Below are 20,787 nucleotides of genomic sequence, written 5' to 3' on the forward strand. Positions count from 1 at the left end.
ATTGAATAAAAAGAAAACCACGTTATTACTTTTTTCGTATAATATATTAATTATGTCGATTATTTTTACCATTACGATGAAAGTATAATGCATAATATTTGACAATTTTTAAAAGTGACAATTGAATCTGTCGGTTATACTATTCGATGCAGCGTTTACACGTTGATGGTACTTAACCTATAAGTATCTTAATTAGTTTTTCCAAATTCGTATATTTCCAACAGAATTTCGTTTCCTTCGATACCGACGCATTAATAAAGCCCAATTCGTATTACTTTCGCTAATATTTCGTCGTTTTCGTAGATGGTGCTTGCGTTGATCAGTGGCGACATCTGACGACGGAAGAAGAATCATTCTGAGCGCATGGCGCCATGACACTTGCAGAGGGACGCTGTTTCGCGCCTGAGGGGTTAATAATAAATAACCGATTCCGTCACATGTGCACTACTCCTACGTGTTTCACGTCTAGTCTTTAGAATCTAGGCAGCGCCTATGACAGACGACGTAGATCTCGACAGTGTCGCACGCGCGGCTTACGCTTCGTCCAAGTATCGTTTGCGAGCTACCGATTCGTGCAGATCTCTGAAACGTTTCAAAAAGAAAGAAAAAGTCAAGGATTGAAAGTGAGCACGGCAGAACCTGTCCTGACGACGTTGACGATCGGCTTGATCGCACTCGGATACTGTATGCCCTCGTTAAGGCTAAGTGCAGGATTGTACGCTTTTTCTCACGCCGCTTTACCCGGTTACGGGACTGGCGTGTACTAGTGGTTACATTTCACGTATATAAGTGTGTAATTTTCTTGGAGTTTGCTTTGGATTTATCTCCGGACGCTGTGAAATGCTGACAGGCTGGCAACATGCGTACGGCAACATAGTTGATACGGACACACGGCCCAGTATCTGTGAGTATTAATCGTCTCAGGGCATCTCATTCTTTTATTCCGTCTACAAAATATTAGAGGTTATATCGTGTATCAGCAACATTTGACATTCGCGTAGAACAAACGTGTCACTACAATGTAAACGTACGCAATAGAACGAGAATAATGTTTACGTACCAATAATATGAGAGATATTCGTAGGTACACGACCAAAAGGTAAATTACCGAGCTCTTTGGGTTATATCGCGCAAATTTAGAGTACAACTTTAATTCATGTTAATCCATGTTTCGCTTGGAACTTGCCGTCTTCATTCGGCCTGCTTTCACATTGCCAATGTAAAGGAAGCGTGAGTCACAAGGATAACTTATATGCTTGACCCAATAAAATTTCTCGAAACCGGTAACCGAGATGTGAACATTAAAATCATCGAATCCAGCTTTTTTCTCAAGCAACTGGTTTTTTCTGTATGTAACTTACCAAGCGCATGATTGAAGCGTACTGTTTGTTTCGGCAAATAGAGAATCTGTAAGATTTCGAGTGTACAGACGAAGTGACTTAAACTGGAGGCGTACGTAATTGCGTTCAATGGAAATCAAAATTTCATGTGAGGCGAAGTTACGCGTGTTCATATCGCGGAGGCGTATCATCCTTAATTAGGTCCAACGATTACACAAGGACGAAACCATCGTTTGCAAGAAAGAACGTAAGAGTTGTTTCTTCCGCGCGTCATTGATGCATGCGTATCTACATATACGTCCAATGAAACGTGATCGGTTTATAAGAATGCCAATTATACTTATGGAATTCTCTCGCGAAGGTTGAACATTGCACTTCAGCTTAGCTACTTGTTGCATAATGCATCGATCTCGGTGATCTAACTGAACCATGCAATGTCTTTGCGCGTTCGCTCCATTTTGCATTGCACGCTTGTGTTCGCGAGACGATCGCGCTACAAACAAGTATATAATATGCTCCAATATGTACGGAAGGTAGATACGTTTCGTTTCCTTTCATTCAGCAATGTGGACTGGTGACCTTGCGATAATTTCACTAGGAGTGATCGATATTGCCGGTTGGCGTGTTAATACTAAATACTAGGGTCGATTCCAGGGCCTATCGTCCGCAACCACCCCTTACACTAACGAATCGCGAAAGCGGAATAGATTTCCACGCCACATGCGAGACGCTCGTTCATTCGCTCGTTAGTATATACGTTTTAATTGATTTGCATGTTTTCCCTCGTGCTCCATTTTATTTCAATCCTCCCTTACCTCCAACGTTTATTACTCGAACGTGAAATATAATTACGCTCGTTATTGCCCGTGTAAAACCTTTTTAAGATTGTTACCACCGTGTAAAATGGATTATACCTTTCGTAACTGATCGAGCTCGACGATTGCAAATAGCGGGTGCGTTTTGTTTAGCCGGGCTGTGAAACGCGGAACGAATTTCCTCTCGCGTGTGCCCGCCATATGTCGCTGAACGCCGGCCAGCTTTTCATTTCGTTCGTTCCAATTTCGTACGGTTATTTCTGTAAAGAATGAGAACGGTTTTTGTTTCAGCCCCGGCTCGCATCCGCGAATTCATGTCAGTGTCGTAAAAATCCGCTTGGCAAAAATTCTCACCCCGATCGTAAACTTATTTCCCGTCGTACGATGTTTAATGACCACTCGTGCCAGCTGATACTATCGCGTGATCCATTTGGGAAGACGGAATTTTGTAATTTCGACTTTATCGAGGACTTCTGTCTGCTCGAAGATGAGTATGTTCGCGAGCCGCGTCGTTAAAACACGACACGAGATTATTTCGTTCGATTATTTTGATAATCTAAGCTTTATTTCACGATGTCGATCCAGAGAGGTGCTTTATTTACATCAACAGGTAGCTCGATATTCGCAAAGGGACGAGCGTCGTTTCGATCACACGTGTAGAACAGATGTTTCCAAAAGCAACCTGTTTCAGAACAGTTTGTAGATACATGATCGCGCTGACAACCGAAAGGTTCAGCCAGTGCCAATTACAAAAACGTGATTTGGAAAGGTGCCTGCACGCGTGATTAAATTGCAATTCACCACCGCGGAACTGTTTCCAACATGACATGCGGTAATGATAACGTATTCGTTAAGAATGCTACGGTATTGTGTGCGTCTACCGCGGTAGTATATAACATTTAAAAATGTTCAAGTGTTACAGGATATACGCTAAAGTTCAACCTCTGATCGAGCGGTGTAAAATATTAAAAATGGATATGATCACTTGCACGCGAGACGGATGACTCATACGCGCGATCCTTTCGTGCAAGAAACTAATTGTTCCTTTCATCGGCTTGCTCGTACGTGAAAAAGTTTCGCTCTACCATTTTTTGCGACTCGCTGCTAGGTAGGACGATAGGAAGGATAAAATAAACCCCATTTCGAGGAGGGTGTGGCATCACGTGTGTACTGTCGATGGATTAACGTCTCTGCCGATTGCAAACACGAAGCCGAGCCTATACGTTGCAAATATACGAACCACCAACGCCTTTTCGCGGATATACGCACCCACCCAATGCTCGAATCATAGGGAAGGCCGCTCCCCCTTGTTTCCCGTCTCTCGCGACTTATTTGCTTCTATTTTAAACCAACGAAAAACACGCTTCGGACCTACAATTCAATCGTACGGATCACGCGATATTTTCACGGTTTCGTCGCTTCGCGTTGATTTAGCAACGCTCGAGCCTTTGTGTCTTGTTTCAAACGGACCCTGTCCAACGGAGGAATTCCGCCTCCACTCGTTACGCTCTTTCTTCTCGTAACTGGGAATCGATACGCTTTTCTTCGGAGCAATTGTTGGATATCCAAGAGAATGGGAATATAGATGGAATTCACGATGAAATTCAATACACGTGGGTGCACCGTAGTCGTCAGGGACGGAAAACCGTTCCGTCGAGAGCACGGTAACAAGAACAAAAGCCGAGACGCGTAGCCTGAAAAACGCGTATAAATCGTACCATCTGAGAATCGATTCGCGCGAGAGCACTCCAGAGGACTGGCATTTCCATGGCCGGTTTTAAAGTGTAACGTCCTCCGCGATCCTCGACAACCCTCTTTCCCTAAAGGGCGATCTTTGACGGTAACAGGTTTTAGATTGGGATCGATTATACTCCGCCCACCCGACGAGTCCCGAAGGCCTCGTATATCATTTTCAGAGATCGATGAGATTCAATTAGACCTCTTGATCAATTCATTTCTACGATATCCCTCGATCGATTTATTTCTATTATACATGTTACCGCGGCCCTGGTTATTAGCTTCAGTTTTTGCCACACGAGTTATGCCTACTTTGCTCGTATTATTCGTGAACCTTCGTTTCGAACGCTTTTCATCGCACAGTTCTGGCATTTTATCGAGTGACGCGTCCATTTTTCTAAAGGATACTTCGTCGATGTTATTAACGCGAACGTGCGGATCGCACGATGAACAGAGTGGTAATAACACAGCTGCATCGCCTACAACTGCTTATTTCTATGCATTTTTCTGCATTTCATTAAGCCTCCCGTTTACTTCGCATTGTTTGTCATTCTTCAGTCACTTTTCCGTTCCAATGGTATCATTCTACGATATCTTTCATAGAACGATAATTTCACTTATACACACCGCAAGATTGCCACTCCGGTGAAGCGTCCTTTCCTCTGCTTCACTTGCTCGCCTTAAGTAGAACAGGTAGCGTTGATCAGACGTAGCGTGCCTAGTTCACTTCTCGTCACCACTGCACCGGGTTGCAATTATTTCTAAGCTTCCTGAACACTGTCAACCTTGATTTCTACTAGATCGCGTAAAGATTGTTAGCTTCACTTAACCATCCGTAATCGACCATTTCGACCGGTTAGTTCATGTATGACGTCAGGAACAGCAACGGTCTGACATATATTTGCTTAAGTCACTATTTGAGGCTCCTACATCCAACCATGCTGTTCTTAGCTACTCCCGCCGTTATGATTTTTAGACGTTCGAACAACACCAGGGATTTACATTTAATTCCATTCCATTTGGTTAATTGCTACAGTCGATTACTGGAGATCTATTAAAAATACAGCGGAACGTGCAAGGAACAGACAGCGAGGCGGAATGATTTTATCGTTTGATTCGTCGATCGAATAGTGGCCGAGTCGAAGCGGGCAAGTGCCACGCGCAGAAGATCGTAGGCGGTTTATATCAGGGAGAGACGCGAGCCGACGCGTCTGTCAGGTAATAGTGTACGCCGTCCCGTCGACATGGAAACTCACGTCCAAGAAGGGAGACAAAGTAGTACACGTGCACCGATGTTGGCCGTAGGGACGCGGAGAAAGATGAAAAAGTCAATGGACATTCGTCCGCGCACCGCACGATCCGATAATTTCTTGCCTTTGCTCGTTCGATACGCTTTTACTAATCTAATCACGAATTAATCACCGTTATTTGTCGTCACGATCGTCGAAACGATCATCCCGAGAAACTTTCCTTCCAGTCGTGTATTATCTGTTCGTACGCCAGTGCTGTCCCGCCTTTGGAACAATGTAATCGCGAATGTTTCGTCCGGTGTCGAGAAAATTGTTGTTGGTTCGAGTTGGAGGAGATTTTCAGTGAAAAGTGCCGCGAGATCCATATAATAAAGTATCGAACGGTCCGTTGTGCGGGGTGGATCAGGCGCGGGAATCAAAGTGTACGAAAAGTCAGTTGGTCGCGTGAACCTTATCGGTGCAAAAGTTCTCTAACACGCCACGGTCCCTCTTGTCGATGATTTCTATCTGAAACGACAATTTTACGAGGAGCTACCACGCCAGGAAGACATTTCCCAAGCCCTGATTGCTCTTCGAGAAATCGCGACTTCCTCGTCGCGCTTTTACTTTATCTGTTATCAGTATGTATGCTTTGATTTTCTGTTGAATTCGTACTCAATTAAGTGTTAGATTATCAAGTGTGATTAGCTGATCTTGATAACGTCGACTACCGTGTCACTACCTCGTCCCCATCATCCGATGATTCCGTGGCGTCGATCGTTCCCATCGATGTGCTACGAATAATAGTGCCGCGTATACAATAATAGGACGGAAACCGTTCGTTTTTAACGGCAATTCTCGCGTTCCATTCGCGTTTCGTAATCCACGGGCAACTGCGTGTTGCAGCGAGGATTTGTTCGCGAGTAAATCATCGAGATCGGTTTTGAGCGACAGCGCTTCGCATCACCGGTCGATATCCAGCTGTTTTCTATTTTCTTAGCGGGTGTTCGGTATCAAAGTGTGTTCGCGACAGCTCGGGGAAGTCGATCCCGATAAAAACAGACGCGTACAGTTCGTCTCGCGTGGCGGACAGGTAAACCGGTGCCAAAAATTTTCACGACGCGCCGATCCACTTTGTAGCGGCGGCCGTACGTCGCGATCGAGTAATTTTATCGCGGCGATGATTGATTGCCGCTCAAGGAAAAATCGAATGTCTAGCAGAGTTCTCGCGAAGTGAAAACGTATTCTGTACACAGAGTGCCTCGGTACGACGAGGTGTTACTTTCCGTCGAACAGCCGGAGATTTCCGTTGATATCTCATCCTTCGAATCGGTGTACGCGAATTTCAATCGCGCGATAAAATTCGGAAAAAGTAATCGAGCATTTGTTGGACGCGTTAGTTGTACCTCCTCGGGCATGAGCTCAGGCTGCATCTATTTCCGTAGTGAACTTCTTTCCAGTTGTTTCGGATATTTTACCGTGTTGCAAAAGAGTGACTTATACCTTGTTCACAACTCGTCTGGCCAGAGACTCGCGGTTGCCTGTGAATCTTGATCCCCGTAGTTGAAACAAGGGCACGTGATGAAATTGAAACTGTGACACTGGGAAGACCACTGTGCGTTTCCTTCTTCTATGTTTCTTTTTTTTTTTTCGTTCGCGGTAGAAACGCGAATCGTGCCATTTGTTAGTGGGTATGGCAATGAAGTGGCTCGGTAGAATAGATAAGACCACAACTGGAGTACCGATAAGCCGGCAACTGTCGCGAGTATAGCGGTTGTTGCGAAAATTAGGTGGAACGATTTATTTCTAGGCGCACTCGTCGGTGGAGGCCTGATAAAGCGTGACGAAAAATTTCGACACTCGAAATTCGTGAAACCGATCGAAGGACGGCCACAAGAAATACGCCTTGGCCTGCTCGATTCAAAGTTGTGAGTAGCAGAACGTTAAATTTCTGGCCGCTCTCTTTAAATCCATAAATTACGATAAGTTCAGGTAGTATGTGCGATCGGTTTGAAAGAGAAGTAAAAATAATAGTAGAATTAACAGGTACTCGCGTCAAAGCGAATTTCATGGAAATTCGCGTACATTAGTTAACGTTGATAGATCGACAATTCATTTATTATCGTCCATTCTACAATACTCTTTTTCACTCCCTCTCATTTTGTTCTATGTAAATACATTATTTTTTATATTTAGTTGTCCATCGACTGCCACGTCGCGCAATCGTTTTGCCTAATGGGTTTTTACATTGATGCTTTAATGCGCATATAAATTGTACCTACACAAACACGTTGAATTATCGTCGTATAACCGTTAATTGTCGCATAGTATTAACGACGCCTGTGTCGTGAATCGTGCCTACTGCACGCCCGCAACATCAATATTTGCGTTCAGTTTTAATGGTATCGTTCAATCCACAGAGTCAGCCTTTTTTAAGTACTCGGAAAATATCTTCTCAACCATGCACCCATGGGCCTACCTCTGTGTTTTCCTTGTTATGTAAATGATTAATGTAACGAGATCGGTAAATAAATCGCGAAGCATGCGGAACAAAGTTACTTGGAAACGTGGTTCTCGTTTAGACACTCTAAAGTATACACATATTAACGTCGTGTATTCTTAACATCGACGTTGCATCATCGGGGTTTACGTTCATGGAACCACTATCATATTTTGCAGCTCGATTCACCTACGTTCGTCTCGAGAAACGCACAACTTTGTACACTCGTCCGCCTTATTAACGTACAGCAAAGTAGAGACCGCATTGTTGAGGCTGGATTCGAATCCAAGTCTTGCCAATTCGACTTAATCTATTTAGAAGTATGCAGTTTAGTCACGTTGCACAATAATAAAGTCAGAAACTGTTGCTCTTCTGTAACGGATGTTTAATATACAAAAATCTTATCTTAAAAGTTTGAGTTAAGGCCGATAAGGGTCGGTCTCGATGCGCTCCGAAACGCCCTTTCGAATCTTCACATTGTAAGTGCTGCACGTACAGTAAACACGCGTCTTCTTCGCCGTTGCATATATTAAACATAAAAGCCCAATTTCCAAGAGAAACTCCAGAATGAATTGGTACTGCAACGTGGATCAATAATTGCAAGCAACTTCTATACATTTTTGATCTAAAAATGTATGAAATTTCTTATCATTTAATAGCACTTCCAATAGTTGACAAATTCTTCTTATTCAAGCCTGAAACATTCAAAATGGCCGCATTGTATAGCTGTATTAATGGAGTTCTCTCTGATTTAGGCCCCGTTGCGTTCAATGCAACCGACTGCCAGGGGGAGCCCCCGGGTTCCCAGTCCTGGCTCGTTACGTCCATTCACGCCGTCGGATCTCTCTTCCATACCTCATATGGACGGTACACCCTCGCAGACCAACAATGTTCGTAACACTTCCTTAGCCGCGAGCGGCCGTGGCAACGATGAAGTCCAGGAACAACCCGGCCCTTACATCATAGGCAGCCCCATCGATCTCGGCAATATCGACAACGTCGACAATATCGGCCTACGCATAGACCCTCTGGCGAGGGGCCGCGGAAGGACACGCGAACATATCGAACTGCAGGAGGCTGGAGTGCCAGAGTCGAGTTCTGAAGGTGAGCGATGCCCACAATCTGTTATTTATCATAATTGATGACCGGAAGCTACGAGAGGCCCTCGAGTAGTCCGTGTCGCGGTTTGCTACATCGGTGATTACAAAGTAGCGATATATCATACGCAAACATGTGCAGAAATAGTACGCATCGATGGAATTCACAGTCGCGACTCTACATCCCCAATGCTAAAGGTCAAGTGGGATATAGGTATAGGTATAGGTATATACCTCTATACTCCGTTTAAATATCTGCCAATGTATTCGAACGTTGAGTTTTCGCAGTAGCAGCCTGTTTCATGCATTCTATGCTACCCTTCGATTCGTCGATAAGTGTTAATGAGTGACACGATTATCTCTGCCTTTTTGAAATCTTTTTTTATGTTAGGGGATACTGAGCTATTTAATTCCGCATTTGTTCTTTATTCACGTATCGTTCTACTCTTATCGAAGTAGTATGATCGGATCGTCCAATAAGGTATGCTATCGGTGGCGCGCGAGGCTACCTTCAGCCACCCCCAGCGGAGTTGTCCTTGGCCCGGAGTCTACGAGCACCGAGGTTGTTTATTGACGCAACCCGACCGTGCACGTCCTCGTGTTCGCGAAAAGTGCTGGTGGAGTACAGCACGGTGCTGACGCCAACTTGTTGCCGATAGCAGGCGCATGCGTTTTCAAGGTAACACGTGTGCAGGGCTGTCGCATTTTGCGGACACTCCTTAGCCAGTACCGTGCTGAAACGTTTCAGAACCCATGCTCCAATCGATTTAAACGTCCAGCCTTTCAGTTTGATTTCCTTCGTGTTATTTACTATCTGCTACATTAAAAATGTAAATATATTCATCTATTAGTATATTCCCATCGACTCATCTGTTTGATTAAATTATAGCTCGTGCCGTAGAACTCTCTTTTCCACCTGTTTTCGTTTTCAATTAGTAGGTACGCGAATCGAATGTCAATGATTATTAATGAAAAATTTGTCGCGCGACTAATGCGAATAGCGCGTGCAACTTATTCGAGCGTTGATGATCTAATGGGCCATATATACCTCGGTAAAGAAGCCGCTGGTGACCAGTGCCACCTACATGCTGAATTCAGTGTCTCCCGAGCAATTTTGCAGGCGTGATATGCTGTCGAAAATCCTCCGTCCCGGAACTTTTCTGTGTCGCTGCTAGTTTTGGACAGTGCGGTTTCTCACGGATTCATGCGTACGGTTCTACTACGCGTGTTTACGCATTCGTTCCGCCGGTAGGGGTGTGGCGGTAGGCGCGAGGCTTTTTCCGGCACGATGACGCAGACACGTAGTTTGATTCACCGATCGTTATCCCGAGCAGGAAAGTGTCTGTTCAGTGTATGCTAACTACTGTTTTCCACGAAAAAGTGCGTACGTTCTCACGAAATATCGACTGATCGTATTGTTTCTTTTTTCTTTCCCTTCCGTTTTCTTTTTACGGCAGATCGAACAAGTTCGGGGTCGCGTCTAAGACAGACGGGAAACGTAGACAGATTTTGTTATCCGTCGTTACTCGATCGATAGCGAATAATCTCGTTAGGCTGTATTTAACTTGTATAATTTTCCAATTTAATCCTGGTCGGTGCTGTTTGTTAGTCGCGTCACAGATCTCCGTTTAATTTAGTCCCGATTGTTGTGTCTCATTTTTAGACGAACCGTGGTACGTTCGTCTGGTTGGTATACGATGGTTTTAGCGGCGGTGACGTACGAATGGATAATATATCTCCGGAAGTAATTATTACGTGATTGGTGTCGGGAAACTATGGACTATACGAGCTCAAATATTTTGCGTGGACGCGTATCGCAGATATGATGTATGTACACCAAAGGACGATCATCCAACACCCACGTCTGAAATTTAATATCAGAGGATTTTTCACGGCTATAACGCGATCTGGATCTCCATGAAATAGATAACAATTAGTAACGCATACATCGCATCCAATCTACTTAACGTGTTGCGCCTGTATTTACACGACTGATAACACATCTTATCGATACATTTGTTATTCATAGTGTTAGTTAGTTCTGCGTCCTTGAGAGGACCTCCATTCGTTAAATTTCATTCCTATCGCGAACTGTATCGAGGGAACATGTGTACACGAGACTCAGCTTCGCAATAAATGTACGATCGACATTTCTTTTTTTATTAACGCTGTCATCTGATTTTCTTTTTATGTTACACACTATAACTTTACATGCCATCGACGTTATATTTTTGCTTTTCGAAATAAATGTGAATATAATTGGACTTTGTTCTCTTGGAATCTCCGTGACACTTGTATGACCTTCGTTTAGCCAATGCTCTTCTTCTTGACCTCTACGAAGACGATGCTTGACGGATTTCCTCTTTAGATATGCAGCTATAACCTCTAAGATGATAATTCAGACCCCACCACGCCACCTTCTTCTTGAATAACATAGAGAAACGATTAAATTTTCTCTGCCGACTCTACACCGCGTTGGTTCGTGTCTTCTAGTGTATTTTTAAATGTAACCGAGTAAGGAGAGACGTGAAATATTACGGACTATATTACAATCTCGACATTGTCTAAAAATATCGTTAATGAAGTAGGTAATGTGTTAGGTTGTGTTTATCTTATCATGCGTGTGTTAATATAAATCGAATTATCCGAGAGAAGTGATGTGAGAGACATTTCGTTTAGCAAACGGCAACATGGAAATAACGGGTACAAAAGTGATACAATGGTTCAGCGAACTCAGGACTCGGTTTCATCTCTATTTGTATGCTCAAAATCGTAAGTCAACACGTTAAGAAAATCCATTGATAACCGATTAAGTTTCCGTAGAGAGATAAGATATACTTATAGTGTTGTTCCTCGTAGAACGATTGTTAGCATGCGTGAATGCTGCGTACAGAATTCTATAGTCACTCGATACGTTTTGTTGTAAATGGTCCCGTGTCGATTGTAATTCATAATTTTTTACTGTCAGTTTTTACGGGCGAAGTGAAAGAAAATATTGGTGTAATAAAGCGATCGTATTTTATCGTAGTCGGTCCCATAAGGGCGGAGAATGGTGGTTCCCAAGGTGACCATCAGCGATCTTCGCATCAACACGACAACAGCGAGGAGAGGGTGGTTTTCGTCAATGCTCCACACCAGCCAGCAAAATATCAAAATAATCATATTACCACCGCGAAGTACTCATTACTTTCGTTTATACCTATGTTCCTTTTTGAACAATTTCGTCGATACAGTAATTGCTTCTTCCTATTCATCGCTCTCATGCAGGTACTAATTTTTTCATAAACCCGTTGAACGTGTGTAAACAAGTCTCTTTACAGATGTATGGAAAATAATATTTTTACTTTCAGCAAATACCGGACGTATCACCCACGGGTCGATACACGACTTTGGTTCCATTAATTTTCATTCTTAGTGTATCTGCATTGAAGGAAATAGTCGAAGATATCGTACGTACAATTGATCGTAGATCGTTCTTGCTCGTTTAACAGGAAAGACTTCAATGAAGTCGTGAAATTTACAGAAAAGACATCGGGCGGACGATGAAATAAATATGCGCGAGGTGGAGGTTTTAAGGGATGGCCATTGGCAATGGATACAATGGAGAAATCTTGCTGTCGGCGATGTGGTTAAGGTTGCACCTAATTTATCGAAAAGCTTATGGACGCGGTAACTATCAGCAATTAACCGTATCCCCGCTAGAATCGCTTTCTTTGATATGCATAGGTTCGCAACAACAATTTCTTCCCCGCTGACTTGATCTTATTGTCATCATCGGAGCCACAGAGTATGTCTTTCTTAGAGACTGCCAATTTGGACGGAGAAACGAACTTGAAGATAAGACAGGCCCATCCCGACACTGCCGGTCTCTTAGATACTGCTGAGTTGATGAACTTTCGTGCGAATATTCAGTGCGAACCACCAAACAGGCATCTATACGAATTTAATGGCGTCTTACGGGAAACTAATAAACCGTACGAAAAATAACATATCTTGTACCAATCTAAGAAAGTTCATAATCGCACGTAAGCACGTTATAGGGATACATGTATGGACAATTTTTAGACCTGTACCTTTGGGACCTGACCAAGTATTGCTCCGCGGCGCAATGCTAAGGAACACGCGTTGGGTGTTCGGTGTGATAATATATACGGGCCATGACACCAAACTCATGCAGAACAATACGACAACCGCACCATTGAAAAGGTCCACTTTGGACCGACTGACCAATACGCAAATACTCATGTTATTCTTTATACTTTTGCTGCTGTGCGTTCTATCTGCAATATTTAACGTCCTCTGGACTAGAGCTAACAGCGATGGATTGTGGTATTTAGGGTTGCAAGGTAGGAAAGTCGACTCACGTTTTCGTTCTTCTCGTTGCCGTTCGCGAACGAGGATAAATACGGATCGTTTATTTGTTTCAGAGGAGATGACTAAAAACTTTGCTTTTAACCTGTTAACGTTTATCATTTTATTTAACAATTTAATACCAATTTCGTTGCAAGTCACGTTGGAGGTAGTAAGGTTTATCCAAGCCACGTTCATCAATATGGATATCGAAATGTACCATGCAGAGACGGATACCCCTGCAATGGCTCGTACGAGTAATCTAAATGAGGAACTCGGTATGGTTAATTATGTGTTTACTGATAAAACAGGGACTCTTACGAGAAATGTAATGGAATTTAAACGATGTTCAATTGGTGGCAAGATATACGAGTAAGTTGTTCAAATATGTTCGGTCGCCGCATTTTTATTTTCCGATTGGCTTCCATTAAGAGGTAATATCTTGCAGTTTGCCGAATCCAAATGTGAATGGTACCGAAAGCGGTAGTAATACGAATAGTGAGCTAGTTAGAGATACTGTCGAAGGAAGATCGGCGCAAGATTCTTCTCGTTCCGCCGACAAAAGGACTGCAAATCATGAAAAAATAGTACACGAGTTCATGATCATGCTGTCCGTGTGTCATACTGTTATTCCCGAAAAGATCGATGAAACTATAATTTATCATGCTGCATCTCCGGGTAAACCTTTTAGAGTTAACCATGTGTTCATTTTAACGCGGTGCCATTTCTTAATTTACTTTTGTACGTTCATATTTGAACAGACGAAAGAGCTTTGGTTGATGGGGCGCGTAAGTTCAACTACGTGTTTGATACCAGAACGCCCGCTTATGTGGAAGTAATAGCTTTGGGTGAAAGACTCCGATACGACATATTGAACGTGATAGAATTCACCTCAGCGAGAAAAAGAATGTCGGTCGTCGTAAAAACGCCCGAAGGGAAAATCAAACTGTTTTGCAAAGGAGCTGATTCTGTTATTTACGAAAGGTTAGAGCCGGTTCTCCTAGAAAATAGCGATCCTGAACAGAGCGGTTTGGATGATTTCCGCGACGTAACTTTGGAACATTTGGAAATGTTCGCATCAGAGGGTTTGAGGACGCTTTGTTTCGCTGTTGCAGATATACCTGACAGTTTCTACCAGGTGCACATCGTTCGTTATTATCCGATTGCGTACGTTCTGTTCACATTTGATCAAAATTTGACCCGATACGTTTTTTATAGTGGTGGCGTGAAACTTATCACAACGCAACAGTTAGCTTAGCAAATCGTGACAGTATGATCGAGAATGCTGCGAACCTTATTGAAACTAAACTAAGGTTACTAGGAGCAACTGCTATCGAAGATCAATTACAAGATCAGGTATGCGTAACTTTAATGCTCGCGTCTATCTCTTCCAACGCGATGATCATCAGTGGTGGTAATATGTAATGTTGTAGGTACCAGAAACGATACAGGCTCTTTTACAGGCTGACATTAACGTGTGGGTATTAACTGGAGATAAGCAAGAAACTGCTATAAATATCGGTTATTCTTGTAGACTGATTACACATGGAATGCCATTATACATTATTAATGAATCATCTTTAGATGTAAGAAAAATTAAAAATACTTTTCTTTTTTATAACATTTTGTAGAACGCATTTTCAAGTAAACTATTTTCGATTACAGAAAACGAGAGAAATTATAATACAACGTTGTCTTGATTTTGGGATTGATTTAAAGTGTCAAAATGAGGTAGCTCTTATTATAGACGGAAGTACTTTAGATTTTGCATTATCCTGTGATATTAGAATGGATTTCCTAGATTTATGTTCGTCTTGCAAAGTAGTCATTTGTTGTAGAGTTTCGCCAATGCAGAAGGCTGAGGTGACTTTTATAAATTATATAATTTCAAACTTGTCTCCTTTCGGAGCATAATTTTTCCTGCCATTTCTCGACAAAAACAGTAATGTGACAGAGTTTTTCAGGTGGTCGATTTAATCACAAGTAATAAAAAGGCTGTCACACTTGCGATTGGAGACGGTGCGAATGACGTAGCCATGATCCAGAAGGCTCACATTGGCGTTGGTAAGGTTGTTCAATCGTAGATTTCATGACAAAAAAAAAAGAAACACGTACTATTAATCATTGATATTTTTAGGAATTTCTGGCGTTGAAGGTCTTCAAGCAGCTTGTGCGTCTGATTACTCTATCGCGCAATTTCGTTTCCTCAAACGTTTATTGTTTGTCCATGGTTCATGGAACTACAGTAGGATGTGTAAACTGATATTGTACTCGTTTTACAAAAATATTTGTCTTTACGTTATTGAATTGTGGTTTGCCATTTACTCCGGCTGGTCTGGTCAAATCCTTTTCGAACGGTGGTCAATCGGACTTTACAATGTCGTAAGTTGTACGCTCGCGTGTTGCAGTTATAATGACGTTACCATTGTGCGATCTATATAAGAATCATTTTTTCTATTTAGGTATTTACAGCAGCTCCTCCATTAGCTATGGGTCTGTTTGATAAAGTATGCTCCGCGGAAACTCATTTAGCTCATCCAGCATTATATGCCACAAAAAATACCGGCGAATCATCGTTCAATATTAAGGTATTACATTTTTTACGTGCTAATTATCAATGTATTACTCATATTTAACATTGTATCTGGAATTGTACTTATCAATTACTACAGGTCTTTTGGGTTTGGATCGCAAATGCTTTGATACATTCGTCTCTTCTTTATTGGTTGTCGTTAGTAGCTCTGAAAGATGGCATTGTATGGGCAAACGGTCGCGATGGTGGCTACATCGTTCTAGGAAATTTTGTATACACTGTACGTTTCAATGATCGTCACCCGTTATCGTGTTTGCAAGATAGATTAATTGAACTTTTATTTGTAAACAGTACGTCATAGTGACAGTATGCGGAAAAGCAGGGTTAATAATAAATTCCTGGACATGGGTCACTCATTTGGCGACGTGGGGATCTATCCTACTTTGGTTCTTATTTATTCTTATATATAGGTACGTATATCAACATTTATTAACATATTTTATTCCTTCTAAGAAATATTGCAACCGCGTTTGAAAATCGCTATACTTTCAGTAATTTCTGGCCTCCTTTGAATGTCGGCGCAGTAATGGTGGGCAACGATAGAATGCTGTTTTCTTCGCCTGTGTTCTGGCTGGGTTTGATACTTATACCAGCAGCAGTACTACTTTTAGATGTTACAGTTAAGGCGTAAGTACATACGCGTGTCAAATATTTTTTAATATAACATTTCGATATATTAATTGGACGTATGCGAAATATCGTTTTTCGTAGAGTGAAGAATACAGTGTGGAAATCCGTAACTGCGGCGGCAAGAGAAAATGAAATTCGAAAATCTGATCCAGGGGACATATTTAACAGCCATGATTACCGTAGCTCGTAAGTACTTTTTCGCATTGTTTTACAGTGTAGCTACAAATTTTATTGACAAGACCCACGCGATTATTTCTAAAAATGATAGTTCTGCCATAGAGCAACGGGAAATGCTTTCAGATAATTCATACAGATAACCGGTCAATTAATAATTTTCAATACCTTACAAAATTCACATACATCCGGATATGGCAGCGCGTACATACTGCATGAAACATTGTTAGACTAATGAAAAGAAAATTGTTCGTTATTGTTTAATATGCATGGCTTGATGAATGTAACATCTTAACAAATCACGTTCACAACAAAACGAACAGTGTTTGTGAACGTTCATCATTGGAATACAGTAATAATTCTCATAAAACTTCGAAAACTAACGAGTTACATATCTAGCTGCATGTACGTAGCGGTATACTATTTCCGCCTTAATACATACACGCGACACTTACTCTACCTTACCCTCTCGTAGTAAGTCTTTTGCCAAACGCTAAAATTTTTCCCATTAATTTATGTTAAATAATAAAAAATCATGTTGTTACGTTTAAAATATCTGAATTGAGTGGAGAAATGAAAATTGCAACAGGAACTCGAAGTCGTATTCGAGGAGGCGATGGTTGAATCGATGTTGGACCTTGGTCTGGTCGCCACGAAGGCGAAATAAAATCAGAGTCTTCCCAATTGCGCTCGTGGCGCGCGATTTATGGTTCACTCACCGCCCAGCGCATGTTTCGTCTGCACCAATCCGTATTCCATGTCCTTAAAGACTCTCTGCAAATCCCCGTTCACTGTGGAATCCGTAAGCATTCCGATATTTTATTTATGCCCCCTTACCCTCCCCCTAAGAACTGCCTGTTCTCCACTACTGTGCCTATTCTCGTACCATGCTAAGTAGTAGACGTACTAGAGACTGCTATATTCGTGTGCTGTTACTTTCTACATACCTATTACATATATACTCGTATACAGATGTAAGACGAACAATTTTTGTCTTCGCTTCTAATCCACGCGGTAGAAGTAAAATCATCCTCTAGGTTTAAGCTATTGTAGATGACACGGACCCGTGAATTTTACAAGAGACAATTAATTTTCTAGTTAGCGAGTAACCAAAAAAAAAAAAAAAGAAAGGAAATACTTGTTCGTTTGAAACGAGTACTCTGTTTGTTAATGCGGTTTTCTGGTATGTTCTATTCGCGGTATCCCGTGAAGGCCTGTGCATGCCATCGCCGACCTCGCGAGGCGTAAGTACCCCCCAGTAGTACGTAACTCGTAGTGCTCCTGTAATTCCACACTAACAGGCAAAAGCACTGCTAATTAATCAAACCGCATGATTGTTCAACGTTTCGCTTGTGAGAGCACCCGAGGTACCACCGACTATTATCACATAGTATCACGGTCACCGAACCTTTTACTACAATTTTAATATTTATTCTGTGTTGATACTTGTAAGGAGTTGGATCGAGAAAGTGGTCGAGTTTTGTGGGTATAAACTGTAACCATTACTTGTAAAGCCCTTCTCGATTGATTTTATCGAGAATCAATGCGCGTTCAGAGTTTCGAGAACATTTTCGTAAAATTATTCTCGCGGATAATGTGGTTTATACCCAGATTTTAATAGAGAAGTTGAAGGGAGATATACAGATATTGAAACATTGATTCGCACCGATAATTACTAACGTTTCTATAGCACTGCATGAATCACTGAAACGTAGATAAATAATCATCGTTTAATCGATCAAGATATGACTACACGCGAAACGTGCCAATCGTCGAACAATTGTCGAAGGGAAAAAAAAGAAACAGTCGAATTTAAAAATTTATTTCAACAACGTATACAATTTGAGGACGACCGATTGCTGGACGAAAGTTTCTAAAACGAATTTTTGAATGCACGGCTTTGCAGATTGACGGAGACGGCACGGCTACTGAAAAACGTAAAAAGTGTTTTCACCAGGCGATCAAACGCCGCTTCCAGAGTAAATGTCGAGGTGGAGCTATCACGTAAGTCATTTTATCCGTCTAACGACGGGCTGCAATCGAGAAAGAAACTTAAAACAAAAGATCTATAAGAACGATGAACCTGTTGTGCAAATTCTTTGTCTTTAATGCTCGTCGTTTGGTAACCTTCCTTTTTTCCATTCGTTATAAATAGATATATTTATATCTAAAAGCACGCGCTTCGTACGTCTTCACAGCTTTCGCCTATTTAACGTAAAGGCTAAAAAGAAACAAGATTCTTCGGATCAAGCAATTTAATTTTTCACAATATTCGCACATGCACCCTTATTTTCTGTACGCATTAACAGTGTACATACGCTGTGCTACTATTTAGACTTTAAATTACATTAACAATACCGTCGTAACGAATCTTGTGCTTCCACTAATCATTAATCGCCGGAGGAAGAGAGGGCTAGTCTGAAAGTCCTTCTAGAAACGTAGAAATGTAGTTTACAGTCTGATGGTAGATTCTGTCGTGTGTTCTAACATCGATTGTAGCAAGTAACCAATCCCTCACTCGTAGATGGTGCATGCGTTAAATAATTTTGTAATAACAGAGATTAATAGGTTGCGCTCTTTGTTGTTGCACATGCTGCACGATGCAGATGGATTTGCATTCTCTCAAGAGGAAGGAGGCTCGGTGACACAAACGGACGTAATCAGAGCTTACGATACAAATCTTCCGAAACCTGGCGGCATGTAATCTTAATCTAACTAGAGAAAAAAAAAACTACACAGATGTATATTCTATACATAGGTACCTTTTTTAAGTCGATCTAACGAGAAAAAAAACAAAAGGAAGAAAATATTTTCTGGGAATTTGGTACTCGCCAAGCCCTACGTAACGCCTGTCCAACGACTGACTCGATGCTTCACTCGTACCTCTCCCCTTGAAAAGGGGAGAATTTGCGGTTTCCGATCGTTGATCGACCTTGCAACAAATAGTATTATAAAAAGACTATCGTACGATAGTTGAAGGAGGAAGTACTCGTTTTTTAAATCGTTAAGATCACGTGCGAAAGAGAACAATTGCTAGATACTCTGATGCATACCCTAGATAATTCTTTTTGATACTCTACGACACTTGTCATAGTTACTTGTATACCTAGAACCTTCTCTCGCGAAGACCCGTACTTCTGGTAATCATCATGCATTTCGAAGCGCATTTTACGTTAGCTCCCGAGCATACTTCATTTTCTTAGTTCATCAGCGGGAGCGCGATTGTTTCTTGTCAAGTTGCCGGTAGACTTGAGAGGCGCGAACGGGGGATGAAAATTATGCGACCGGCGATACGTAAGGCGACACGGAGTTCAACTTTCGATCGCGAATGCAAACGTATTTTCTAAACGTGAATCAATTACAAAAATGAAAAAGTAAACCTAAAAAAGTGAGAAAGGAGGAAACAGTGGGAGTGGTTATCGTATTAAATGATTGTCGAGTGAGAAAGATATTTATTTTTCGCCTATAGCAAGCTGTTCTCAGTGGTTCTATATTATTCTATCTCTGTTATGCTGTTTCGTTTGTTGTTAAATCAAGTCAATGGTATATTTCGATTGTACGTACATACGATAGTTGCGTCGTTATGTAGTCGAAGAGTTCGATACGGATCATTTTGTTCAAAGGTTCACTCTTCCGCCCATCATAAACACCCCTTTTTTTAAGTTAGGACTGAATGAATGTTGTTGAAGAAACGATTTGTGCATAAATGTATAACAATTCTGTATGCATTATGTTCGGAATATATAAGTATACGTATATATAAATATATATGACCATGTTCGGAATAAAATGGATAATGAAGGAAGCTGTTTATCTTGTTGCAACTGTTCAGTGAATATCTGTGAAAAAAAAAACGTATAAGTGGATCTGAAATTTTTATTAAAAGAATATATAAGTATGTAAGTACAAAACACCTGTAGATATACTGTTCCATCAATCGATCCATGTATATAAATTGTACATATATGTATAACTCTTTTTCTCTTTCTTTCTCTTTCTTTCATTCACTCATAAATTTACTTAATTTCTGCAGTTCTTTTACTTTTGCTTCATCTCTTCATCGTTCTTCTTCCTATACTGTTTATTTAATCCATCGTTGTATTGTAGAATACAGCATACCCCTGATCGACGATGACGAGATTAACAGCGCCGACGAATTGTTCGAGGAGTACTTAAACTGCGGCGAACACTCCAGCCATCCATACGGAAGACTTAGCAATCATCATTACTTTTGAAGTTTTTATGTAACCTCTTTTCTCCCTAACAAATTCTAGCAAAGTCAACAATCTGTTGCGTACTCGAGCTATGTTAATAACCATCAA

General features: G+C 41.5%; 1 protein-coding gene across 9 annotated transcripts; it reads left to right on the plus strand.

Moving 5' to 3' along the window:
* Positions 1 to 432: 432 nt before the first annotated feature.
* Positions 433 to 20,715, plus strand: Atp8a (ATPase phospholipid transporting 8A1). 9 transcript variants are annotated; one of them, XR_013102523.1, is made up of 23 exons: positions 6,813 to 7,049; positions 8,377 to 8,725; positions 11,747 to 11,985; positions 12,069 to 12,167; positions 12,242 to 12,352; positions 12,445 to 12,692; positions 12,784 to 13,064; positions 13,146 to 13,440; positions 13,517 to 13,746; positions 13,830 to 14,206; positions 14,287 to 14,424; positions 14,502 to 14,654; positions 14,734 to 14,931; positions 15,033 to 15,132; positions 15,206 to 15,450; positions 15,531 to 15,656; positions 15,741 to 15,881; positions 15,953 to 16,071; positions 16,154 to 16,288; positions 16,373 to 16,477; positions 17,055 to 17,267; positions 17,678 to 17,709; positions 19,072 to 19,272. XR_013102523.1 is itself a non-coding variant. In XM_076904959.1 (22 exons), exons 2-22 carry the CDS (start codon positions 8,392 to 8,394, stop codon positions 19,167 to 19,169), a joined length of 3,918 nt encoding a protein of 1,305 aa, XP_076761074.1. In that variant the 5' UTR covers positions 433 to 904; positions 8,377 to 8,391; the 3' UTR covers positions 19,170 to 19,272. The 9 variants fall into 9 exon arrangements, 8 of the variants coding, with proteins under 8 accessions (XP_076761074.1, XP_076761075.1, XP_076761077.1 ...); XM_076904959.1 differs by lacking the exons at positions 6,813 to 7,049; positions 17,055 to 17,267; positions 17,678 to 17,709 and adding exons at positions 433 to 904; positions 18,372 to 18,469 and having other exon boundaries at positions 19,024 to 19,272; XM_076904960.1 differs by lacking the exons at positions 17,055 to 17,267; positions 17,678 to 17,709; positions 19,072 to 19,272 and adding exons at positions 18,372 to 18,469; positions 20,573 to 20,715.
* The last annotated feature ends 72 nt before the right edge of the window (positions 20,716 to 20,787 follow it).

Source organism: Xylocopa sonorina, chromosome 11 (genome assembly GCF_050948175.1).
Source record: "Xylocopa sonorina isolate GNS202 chromosome 11, iyXylSono1_principal, whole genome shotgun sequence".
Classification (NCBI taxonomy): Eukaryota; Metazoa; Arthropoda; class Insecta; order Hymenoptera; family Apidae; genus Xylocopa; species Xylocopa sonorina.